The 12,412-nt window shown below is 41.7% G+C and overlaps 1 protein-coding gene across 2 annotated transcripts in view; it reads right to left on the reverse strand.

The window, feature by feature from the left end:
- Positions 1-731: 731 nt before the first annotated feature.
- The window catches only part of ZER1 (zyg-11 related cell cycle regulator), a 170,938-nt gene continuing 159,257 nt past the window's right edge, over positions 732-12,412 (reverse strand). Inside the window, exons 15-17 of one of the 2 annotated variants that reach the window (XM_029612340.1) lie at positions 3,109-3,211; positions 2,470-2,529; positions 732-2,252 (exon numbers count right to left, since the gene is read on the reverse strand). In XM_029612340.1, coding sequence (XP_029468200.1) covers positions 2,472-2,529; positions 3,109-3,211 — 161 coding nt within the window. In that variant the 3' untranslated portion in view covers positions 732-2,252; positions 2,470-2,471. Of the gene's footprint in view, positions 2,530-3,108; positions 3,212-12,412 lie in introns of both variants that reach the window. The other variant, XM_029612339.1, reaches the window with a different exon arrangement.

A 12,412-nucleotide genomic window follows, 5' to 3' on the forward strand; every position in this document is an offset into this window, starting at 1 on the left:
GGACCCAAGTTTGATTTCTGGCTCGTCTTCCACTTCTTAAGTTGTCCAGAGCTGGGGATATTGCAGAGAAAGAGTTCACAGCCCCTGAAAAGAGGAAGCTCCAATCATGGCATAGTGGCAGGATTTAGGGCCCATGATTACAGGGTACCAGGAACCTGGTGTAAGCCTCCCAGCAGAGGACTGTCAGTGCAATGACTGTCTAGGTAAGTTGGGATGACAAATAAAATAGGATAAAAATCCCTAGGTAGTTGTAAAAAAAAGCTCAAGGTACTGGATACCAGCCTTGTTCCCAATTGAAAGGAATAGAAGGAAACTACTGCTTCCTGCCCTTACCTCCGCATCCTTATAAAATAAATTTCATCATGTCTCTTTGGGGTGATGCTCCTTGCCATTGCAAAAGAGGAAAAACTAAGACTGGCATAGCAGCAAGCCTGTATCATGAAAAATATTTTTTCAAAGGTTCTTTAAACTTCAACCTTGAGTTAGTTACATTTGCTACTAGAATAACAACTCACTTGTGCAAAGCTCTGAGCCTTGCAAAGCTGAGTCCTCGCACATTCACTGCTCTCTCAGTCACACACACATGCTCGTGCAAAACTGAATCCTTGCATGCTTGGTCACACCTGTCCACCTGTGCAAAGTTCTGAGTTCCATAGTCATCGTGTGATTAATCAAAATGGTTCATCTGTAAAAGCTACAGTCCAAGTCACAGATGATTTTGCTCCGAGAAACTCAGTAAATAACCATAAGTGAATTTTACTGGGAATTTTATTAAAAGTTGATATTGTTGATTAGAGTTTATACAAGCTACTCCGCCTGCCAAACCAAAGCAAGCTCCTCTGAAACTGCTAAACTCAAAAGGTGCAGCTGCTGAAATTCCTGATTTGAAGCAGTTGATCCCCCCTTCTCTCTCTGAATTCCACCCTGATCTTGTAGTCAGGTGATTGGTTGAAGGGGTTAAACATGGCATTAGAAATATTACAGATTCCACACTGCTTAGATCATTATCTGTTCACAGTTCCCTCTTTTTTCTTCTAGAAGTCATTCAGGAACAATCCAGGACTATTTCTAGCTAGTCCTAGTATGGCCTAATTCAGACTTTTTACTTGACTATACAAAGAGAATTTTCTTGCACATAAAAATCCCCAGTACAGACACAAGAAAGTCTGAATGGGACCTAAGGATGTCGGCCCTCAGCATAATCTGAGACTAAAGCTAAAGGGATGAGTTCCAAGAGGATAAGCAGAGCCTATCACACTCTCCCAATACTTACTTAGAGGGAAACACTTGGAAAAAATACATCAGAAGAAAACAACCCAAGACTTGCCAAAACATAGGAAAACAATCAAAAGTTACACAAAAATATGTATAGTTTGGAAAACATATCAAAACAAAATGGCAGAGGTTGTAAGAGGAAAGCGCCTTGGCAGTGAATATTTACATCTTACAGGGGTTTGTAGTGTTACAGAGGGACCCAGCATTAACAGAAAGCCTGGAGCCACTACTCGATCAGCTGGGTCTGCCTATGAACCTGCAGTGCTGTCCCTTTAAATCTTAACACCATGGCATGCTGTGTATTGTTCCAACACTGAAAAATGCCATTGCTAGCTGGTGAATGTGGTTCTGGATGCTGCTGTAGAGGATGTCCAGGGGTATCTGGCTGATTGGCAGTGTTCCACCACGCAGGCATGTATATGAAGAGGCAGCTTATCTTTCAAGGATCCAGGAAAAGGCCCTCAGTTGCAGGGTTAGTGCAGAATAAACACATGAAAAGAGGAGATCTAGTTGAACTTGAAAGCCCTAAGTGCCCAAGACATGCTCTGAAGGCTCATTGAATAGGCCAGGGATCGTAGCAGTACCAGGCTGCTGGTGTTAATGGGGTACATACTGTAAGGGCCTTTGCATTAAGCAGCAACACTTCACTACAAACTTTTATTGTTAGGAAAAAACTGATGCTAAATGCACACTTCTTGGGAAATCACAGAGGATGGGTATAATTTTGCATACTACAGTACCTCATGCAACAGTGTAAGCAAGATAGAAAACACTCTACAAGTGGGAAAAAAGTCACAATATCAATCACTCCTACATCAGCACGCAGGCTCACAGGCAGTTGAGGCTTTGTGTGTGGTCTAAAAAGTCCAAAAGACGAAAGAATGGAAGCACAATTTTGTTTTTTGTTGTTGTTCTTACTGCTGTTCTTTTGTTTGTTTGTTTGTTTTTTACAGAAATCAAAAAGTTCAACCATTCCTCTAAAAAAAAAAAAAAAAAAATCAGTAATAGAAGAGAAATGTTTCCATTGCAAAAAGTTTGCCTGTGCACCTATATCTGTTGTATCACCTACACCACCACATACACACACCCGCCGCACATGCACACACACACATGTTCATTCTCTCTCTCTCTGTTCTGCGGCAGTGCTGGGGACAAGGGCTGCTCTTTATACACAGTGCTGGCGAGATGCTCAACCTCTATCGGGATGTGTCCATGTTCTCCTCCTTAAAGTTACTGCAGCGCTCTAAAACTTTCCTAAAATAAAACAAGACAGTGAAAGATATTTAGCAAAGATAGAACTGATATTATGAACTAAATGAATAATCAGCCATCAAATGATTTTCTTACCCATTTTAAAACCTGCGCAGACAGAGGATAGAATGCTTGCTATTATACAGATAAGTCAATGACTGGGATTTATTCATCCAGCACTCATGCATTCATGAAGCCACTCTCCACCACCCCATCACCAATCATTATGCTCACTCTCTACCCTGCAATCACCAATCATTACGGCCATTCTCTATTCTGCAATCACCAATCATTATGGCCATTCTCTACTATTCCATCACCAACCACTGCAGCCACTCACCATCATGAAATCACCAATCACTGCTCCTTCGCTCTACCACCTCATCCTCAACCATTGCAGCCATTCTCAATCATCCTACCACCAATCACTGCAGCCACTTCCCACCATGCAATCACCAGTGATTGTAGCTATTATCCACTCACACAAATAACCTGCAAAGTTTTCTAGCATTATCATTCACATTTAAAAACACCACCCAAACATATAGTTTTATTATTAATATGCTGTTGTTGGTTTCCTACCGGGCCATCTCTTTGGTCTCCTGCCTAGTGGAGGGCATATTGACCATGTCCTTCAGAAGGGGCATTCCTCCTTCTTTGATCAGTAGAGGACAGTACTTGTCAGCTGAGAAAAAGGAGAAATTAATTCTAACTTGTTAATTTCCTTTCCTTGAGTCCAACCAGACCAGTCCAGACATTTGGGTTTAAGCCTCCCAACCAGCAGACAGAGATAGATACTAACAGGTTTGCTGATGTCATCCTATATAGGCTCCCATGCTGACCTCAGTCTACCAATATTCTATGTAACAAGATAAGATAAATACACTATACTTTTCCCTCAACCCCTATGCAAAAACCAGAGGGCTTCCAAAGGAGAAAAAACAACAGAAAATAAGAATAGAAGGAGACATATCTTGCATTCCTTGATAAGGTTTATTACTTTAATATCCACAAGCAGTTATTTTGAAAATGAATCAAGAGAATAATGCACGGCAGAACAAGAAGGGTCCTTGATTGGTCTGGCTAAACTTAAGGAAAGGAAATTATCAGACAGGAATTAATTTCTCCTTCCTCTTCATCCAGCCAGACCAGTCCAGTTGCATAGGATGTACCCAAGCTATCCCTCCACTGGGTTGGACACTGCCAAGTCCATTCTCAAGACTTTTGAACGAAAGAAAGCCCCCTTTTCTTCATTTCCATCCTTTAGCCTTTAGGGATCCTCTGTGTTTATCCCATGTCTTTTTGAATTCCATTACCTTTCTATTCTTCACTACCTCTTCCAGGAGAGTATTCCATGCAGTCACCACCTTTTCTGTGAAGAAATATTTCCTGATACTCCTTGGAGCTTCGTATTATGACCTCTAGTTCTAAACCTTTCTCTTCACCAGAAAAGGCTTGATACCCATGTATCATTGATACCCTTCAGATATTTAAAAGTCTGTATCATCTCTCCCTATCCCTCCTCTCCTCCAGGGTATACATATTTATATCTTCAGTCACAACATTTTGGTTGCTACTTAGCCAGATAAGTCTGAAAAGCACTATTTGTCCATCTAAATAGTGATTTTCAGATTTATCCAGCTAAGTGCTGCTACTTAGTTGGATAAATCGGCATTTATCTGGATAAGTTTGAACTTGCAGCTTGTGGTTTTTACATGCATGAGAATGTGTGCACATAAGTATACATATTTTATAACCTGCGCATATTGTTTCTGCGCAGGTTATAAAATACAGTAACAACCTTGTGTGCACCCATATGGACATGTAACTAGGCACACATGACCAATTTGGAAAGTTATTCTCTAAGTGTCATGTGCAAAAAGGGCAAACTTTCCCTTACATAGAAACACAGAAGTGATGGCAGAAAAGGACCAAATAAACTGTCCATCTAGTCTGCCTAGCAAGCTTATGGTAGCATCTGCAACGCCATACAGGTCACCCCCATACTTATCAGTTTCCCAGACCGTCAAAATCAGGACCCTTGTTGGTTGCTGTCTGAGTCTAATTCCCCATTACCTCTTGTCGTTGAAGCAGAGAGCAATGATGGAGTTGCATCAAATGTATAAGGCTTATTGGTTAAGGGTAGTAACAGCCACATCAGCAAGTTACCCCCATGCTTATTTATTTTTTCCAGACCGTAAAATTCAATGACCTTGTTGGTTGCTGTCTGAATCTAATTCCCCTTGTCCTCTTTCCCCCCTGCTGTTCATGCAGACAGCAATAATGGAGTTGCATCAACTGTATGAAGGCTTACTGATTAAGGGTAGTAACCGCCACAACAGCAAATTACTCCATGTACTCTTTTCTTCATTTCCATCCTCTAGCCTTTAGGAATCCACAGTGTTTATCCCATGCCCCTTCAAAATCTTTCACTATTTTTATCTTCACCTCCTCCAGAAGGGCATTCCAGGCATCCACCACCCTCTTCATGAAGAAATATTTCCTGATGTCGGTTCTGAGTCGTCATCCCTGGAGTTTCATTACTTGACCCCTAGTTCTTCTTATCCTTCCATTATGTTGCTTACAAAAATATTGAATAGAACCAGCCCCAGAACCGATCCTTGAGGAAATCCACTTATCACACTTCTCCCTGAAAGTACATTCAATTTACCACTACTATCTTGTCATCTGTCAGTCAATCAGTTTGCAATCCATTTCCCCACCTTAGGGCTCACTCCTAGGCTTTTCATTTTGTTCATGAGTCTCCTATATGAGACAGTGTCAAAAGCTTTGCAGAAATCCAGAAAATGACATCAAGTCCTCATCCTTGATCTAATTCAATCAAAAAAGTCAATGAGATTCATTTGACTTGACTTTCCTCTGGTAGAACCATGTTGCCTCAAATGCTACAACCCATTGGATTGTAGCTAGTTGACCATATTTTCCTTCAGAAGCATCTCCATTAATTTTCCCACCACTGAGGTAAGGCTAACTGGCCAGTAGTTTCCAGCCTCTTGTCTGCTTCCATTTTTATGAAGCAGGACCACCACCGCCCTTCTCCAATCTTGCAGCACCACACCTATTTCCAGGGATCTATTGAATACGTCTTTCAGCAAGCCTGCCAGCACGTCTCTAAGCTCCTTTAGTATCCTTGGATGTATCTTATCAGTCCCCATGGCCTTGTCCATTTTCAATGTTGCTAGTTCCACCCAATCACTTTCTTCTGTAAATGGGGTTGTATCTACATCTATCTGTACTCTGGCCAACCAGCAACGGTCCTCCTCCAAGATCTTATTTAATGAACACTGAACTGAAGTATTTGTTTAATATTTTTACTTTTTCCTCATTTTTCTCCACACAATGATGCTTATCTCCTTTCAGTCTTACAATATCACTTCTGGCCTTCTTCTTTTCTCTGTCTGAAAAAATTTTTGGCACCTTGCTTTACTTCTTTGGTGATCCTTTCTTCCACTTGAGCTTTTGCCATTTTTATTTCTTTCCTCATCTCTTTCAGCTTCACCAGATATTCTTCCTTGTGTTCCTCTTTTTGAGTTCCTTTGTAGTTTTTGAATGCTGTTCTTTTTGCCTTTATTTTTTCGGTCACCTCTTTGGAGAATTATATCAGTTTCCTTTTCCTTTTATTTACTTTTCTTAGATAAAGATTTGTTGCCTTAATAACAGCTCCTTTTAATTTGGCCCAATTTCCCAAAGACGTTTAGATCCTCCTAAAGATACCTTTCTATTTTAACAAACTCTGTATTTTTGAAATCCAGGATTTTGATCTTTGTGATTTTCCTGTGATTTCTCTCCATCTGATGATCACTGATGCTCAGGTGGGCACCTACTTGGAACATTAGAGATACTATCTCCATTTGTGAGCACCAAGTCAAATATTGTTCATTCTCTTGTGGGTTCCATCACCATTTGTTTAAGCAGAACACCTTGAACAACATCTACAATTGTTTTATTTCTTATAAATTCTGCAGCAAAGATATGCTAATCCACTTCAGGTAGATTAAAATCTCCAATGAGCTATACTTCCCTCTTCCTTATTTATTTATTTAATTTATATATTTATTTATTTATTTTTAATTTTTATATACCGAAGTTCTTGTAGGGACTACAAATCACTCCGGTTTACATAAAACAATGAACTGCCCAACGGAGAGCGGAGCTTTACATAGAACTGTAGAACATATGGAACAATATAAATAGATGACAATTTAACATAGTGATAAATAAATATTATAGTTTAACTGGTAATACTAGATGACAATTTAACTAGATGACAATAACTAGATGACAATTTAACATATTGATAAAATAAATATTATAGTTTAACTTCCCACCTTTTGGATGTCTTCGACCAGATCCCTGTCCGGTTCATTTGTCTGATTTAGAAGCCTGTAGACCACACAAGTGTAAACAGAAGTGCCATCATCTGTTTATTTTTTTTTTAAGACAGCCCACAGCGCTGCCTCTTTTCCCCACACCCCCTGCATTTCAGTTATTAGGATATTGTTTTTGACGTAAAGAGCTACTTCTCCTCCTTTTTGGTCTTCTCTATCCTTCCTCAATAGGTTATAGCCTGGGATGACTGCTTCACATTCATGAGACTCAGTAAACTATGTCTCTGTAATAGCAACAATATCCAAGTCTGTCTCCACAACTGGGGCCTGCAGATCTGGAATTTTGTAGATGAGACCAGCATTTGTGCACATGGGGGCAGATTTTCAAAGGGTTACGCGCATAACTTAGGCTCGTAACCCCAAAAACCTGCTCCTGTGCGCGCTGAGCCTATTTTGCATAGGCTCGGCGATGTGCACAAGCCCCGGGATGCGCGTATGTTCCGGGACTTTGAAAAAGGGGCGGGGAGCCGGTCCGGGGGCAAGTTACGCCTGCCAAAATCCTGAAAAAAAAGGTGTGGGGGGGATTTAGGTAGGGCTGGGGTGTGGGTTAGATAGGGGAAGGGAGGGGAAGGTGGGGGGAGCAGAGGGAACGGGGAAAGCCATCGGGACTCCCCTAGGGCTCGGCGCGCACAAGGTGCACAAGTGTGCACCCCCTTGCGCACGCCAACCCCGGATTTTATAATATGTGCGCCCATAGCGTTCCAGTTTTTCTCCCTTGTCTTCTGTTATTCCTGCGCATCTTTTCTTCTATTATTAAGAGAAGACAATTTTTTTTTATTTTCTTGTCTGTATTTGTACATGTTGGGGGGGGGGGCAACATTTCAAATTCCATTGATTTCCTTCTGCCACTCAGGCCCATAATGTACCCACCCTTCTTTTAATCAGGAAATGCAAATATGTCTGTCAGATCTGACGACAAAAAAAATTCTCCTTGGACTTCTAGCGATGAAGCGCTGCTAAGGGGACATCACTGCTCCTGGCTCCCGGGGAACCGGAGATAACACTTTCCTATCTTACCCGCATTTAGCTATTCTAATTTGCAGCAGGAAGACTGCAACAATATCTTGGCCATCTGGACATATTTTTTTTTCATTTCCATAAGTTGAAGTCTGGCCGATAGAAGAAATCGGTGGCAGAGAAAATGGTAACGCAGGAGGACAAGATGGCTGCGGAACCGGGCTCTCAATCGGAGGGGGTTTCGGAAAATTTAATCTGCGAGCTTACAAAGGCAGAGATGATGGTTTTAAATGATCGGCTGACTAAGTCAAGTCTTCTCTTGACGAGATCCACGAAAAATTGGAAACGGATCAGATGGCAGTAGCAGTCCTTGAACAGAAGGTGGGACACCAAGATGAATGGCTGGATGACATGGAATCTATAAATCAACAACTTACCCAAAAAACTCAGGAGCTGGAATCTAAGCTGGATGAACTAGAAAACCGCAGCAGGTGGAACAACATTTGGGTTTTGGGACTGCCCGAATCATTGCAAGATGAGGCGTTGCTGTGGTGGTTCAAGTTCTGGCTGCTGAGGCCCTGGAAGTGGTGGGAACAGGCTGCCCAATTTTAGTGGAACGTGCACACTGCTTAGGAGCCATGGTGGCGAACAGCACCAAGCATAGGCAAGCAATTGCTAAGTATCTTAATTATATTGATAAAGCAAAAGTTTTGGAAGCTTATCGAAAGAAAAAAATAACTTTTGTATGAGGTCATAAGTTGTTATTGTTCCCCAACTACTCAGCACGGGTGCTTGCTGAGCGGAAAGAAATCACACCCTACTGCAACCAGCTGTTTCATAAGGGCATCAAATTTGCCTTGCAATATCGGGCTTGTCTAAGAGTGTTCTAGCAGGGCACATCTCAAGTTTTTGTTTCCATGGAGGAAATAAAGACATTTTTGGACTCAGTTTGACTTTCTGCCAGTGAGGGTGGATTTTTTTTTTTGTCAATGCTAGGGGGGAGAGTTTTGTTCTTCCTCCTTCATCACAAAGGCTACCAGTGCATACTGTTCTTGGGATGTGATCTCGCTCACCAGATGGTTTTGGCATTGAGTTTTGTTTGATTGGGTGATGCACCAGCAGTTTGAGCAAACATTCTTGTTTTTTGATAATGTGTCCTGGACTCTCCTTTTTCTTTCTGTAGGAGGGGACTGATATATTCCTCAAGGCATACCAGCTTTTCTTTTTGTTTTTTGCTCTTTTGCGGTCCTGCACGCTGTTCTTCTGTTTTGGCCCTTCTCTGCTCGGATGCCTTGGATATTTTTCTTTTTTCTTGCATATTTTTATCATCTCTGGTTCCAGGAGGCTCAGGACACATGAAGAAGCTCTGGGCACCTATGCAGCATGGTTTGATCCCTTGAAAAGTAGCAGAGGACCTGGAGTGGATCAGGGTTCTTGGGTTTTGGAGTGGAAAAAATGTTTCCTGGGGTATTTGGGGTTTGTGTTTGTGTGTGGAGGGTGTATGTGTGGGCAAATATGACTGACTCGCTGTTTTTTCTTTGGGTTCTTGCAATGATAGCCCCTGATATATTGTATGGCTGGGCGGGAGCCATGGCTGGTGGGGGGCTCCACCCTTGTGCATGGAAAAATATTCTACTATTGTATCTTTCCCAATTGAATGCTGATTGATATCACTCTTGGCTCTCTTAATATAAATGAGTTGCATTCACCTGTTAAGAGGAAAAAGATGTTGTCCGAGCTCTGTAAACACAAGGCTCATATAGCTTTTCTACAGGAGACCCACCTGACACACTTGGAACGTCACAAATTGCAGAGGGCGTGGATTGGACAATGCTAATTTTCTTCTTTTACATCTCATCAGAGAAGTGTGACCATTCTTATTCATAAGAATGTCTAACTTTTTAAAGAACAAGTTCTCACTGACCCTAATGGTAGAATGGTATTAGTGAATGGTATTCTCCAGAGAGTTAAGGTAGTATTGGTAATGTTTATGCTCTAAATCAATATTCTCACACCTTTTTTATTACTCTCATGGCTCAATTGATACAGTGGGAGGATTATGCTATTCTAATGGGGGTGATTTTAACCTCTTGGATAACCCTCTAAGTCAACCCCCTGGTTGACTGCAAACCACCTAGAACTCCTAAGCGGAACCAGCAAGCAATGCGTATTGTTTTCTTGTGCAAGGAGCTTCAGTTGATAAGATTCCTGGCACTCTTTGCATTTCAAAGTGCTTGAGTTTACTCATTTTTCTCATTGCATTTATCCTCTAGTTATATTTGTGACGTTCCATTTTCTGATCATGCCTTGGTTCTCACCTCTCTGAAGCTACAGTTGGGTAGAGCTGACACCAAACAGTGTCTCCCCTGTTATATGAGGATAAACAATTTGCCCTTTTCCTCAAAGACAAGTGGAAAGAATATTCCCAATTTAACGATAAACCTGGATTTGACAAGGTTATACATTGGAATGCAGCTAAGGCTGTGATGAGTAGCCATATCTTGGCATATCAAACAGGCAAAAAGAAGGAGAGAGATAGGAAAATGTTTACCCTTTCTCAGCAAATTACCGCGTTGAAGTGGGTGCATGGTGTGACATGACTGATCCTATTAAAGAGTTACAAACAGCACGACGGGAATTAGATGCCCCGTTAACCATTCGAGCACAACAGAATTTGGCTTTTTATAAATATAGATTATATCAGTGGGGAAATAAATTTGGGAAGCTGTAAGCCTGATTGGTTAAATCTGAATTGCGCCCCACGCTGTGTATAATGCGGTTGATATCTGACTCATGTATGCTCCTCCTCTATAATGAGGACTTTGAGAAATATTATCAGTCGTTATATTCCTCAGGTGCATCATTGCTAGAGGATAGGCATTCTTTTTTTGAAGGTCTGACTCTCCCTTGTCTAGATGTTACTACTAGAGAGGGGCTAAATGCTCCTATCCACGAGCATGAGATTCTGTGGGTTATTAAGCAGTTGCATTTAGCCAAGGCTCTGGGACCTGATTGATTGGGTTTGGAATTTTATAAATTCCTGGGGGAACTTACCCTTACTCCCCTTAAGGATATGTATCATGCAACTTGTGAAAAGGGAGATTTGAAAATGGGCATAATTTGGCGACAGTGGTGCTTCTGCCTAAGCTGGGTAAGGATCCAGTGTATCCCGAGGCGTACTGCCCGATTTTGTTGCTGCATCAAGATCTTAAAATCTTAGCGGCGGTTCTTGCTCACAGGTTGAATAAAGTTATTCAGACTCTGGTATAATGGGAATTTATGCCATATGTTTACCGGCTGCCATAAAATGCAAGCATATTGGGGCAAAGTCTGTGATTATATTGACCACTTGCTGCGCTGGTCAAATGCCTTGGTCAGGGGTACTGATTTATTTGCATGTAATGAAAAAGGAGGTGAAACTATCTCGTGGGGAATGAAATTCTTGTCAGAGGCCTTTCTGCTGGCAAAGAAGGTGGTGTTGCGTAATTGGATAAGTATCTTCCCTCCTTTTTCTTTTGGAAAGAATCCATGCTTCATACTTCTAAAATGAAATTGTTCCATAAAAGGGAATTGCAACACTCGAAACGATTGATTTCTCAACTGGGGTATTTTTAATTATGGGGCAAGGTGGTTGAGGGGTTCTTGTCCATTTTTCTTCACTTTTTTTTTTTAGGGTAGTGTGGTTAATGGGTTGTCTTTGTGGGGTGAAGCCTGGTGAGCCGCTATGTTAGTGAGATGCTGAGTATGTTTGTTGGTATGTACAGATTGTGTGACTGTGTGGGTCGGGGTGGGAATAACACACAAGGGGAGGGAATCGCTAATGCGGTAAGGTGGGCGGAGTGGAGACGTCGGGCAGTGACGGTCGCAACAGTACCCCCCTTCAAAGGGCGATCTCCTCTTCGGGTACCAGGTTTAGGTTTTGAAGGATGCGCGAGATGGAACTGATGAAGCATCTCTTTGTCCAGGATATTGGCCTGAGGCTCCCAAGAGTCTTCTTCGGGGCCTGAACCTTCCCTCATTAGAAGGTATTCAAAGTCTTGCCTCTTTACAAACATCCAGAATCTCTTTGATTTTATATTCTAAGTCGTCTTCTGCATACATGACAGGTGGATCATGAGTCTTGAAAGAAAATTCACTGAGTATGTTGTAGATGTCAGCAGCGATGGATGAGCTGCTGGGGACATCACTGAGATCTTCAGTGGAAGTGGCAAAGTTGGGGAACATCCAAAGTTCTCAGGTCTTCCACTAGACATGGTATTACAACGTGAAACACCAGAAATAATTTGGACTTTTCTGAGTTGGACTTTGCATTGTTTTCTTTATATTCATTGCTGTTACCAGATGTTTGTTTTTTGCCCTTTGTGGAGGGCTGGTTGTTGTGAATTCTGGACTCCTTAAATAAAGAGATGTTTAAAAAAAAAAGATTCTGCTTCTCACACTGCTACTATAATAGACTTCAGAGTCTCCATCCTGAACTGGAACACCTTTAGAGCCTTGTTGGCCTGCTTCAGGTCCAGAGT

Source organism: Rhinatrema bivittatum, chromosome 8 (assembly GCF_901001135.1).
Source record: "Rhinatrema bivittatum chromosome 8, aRhiBiv1.1, whole genome shotgun sequence".
NCBI lineage: Eukaryota > Metazoa > Chordata > Amphibia > Gymnophiona > Rhinatrematidae > Rhinatrema > Rhinatrema bivittatum.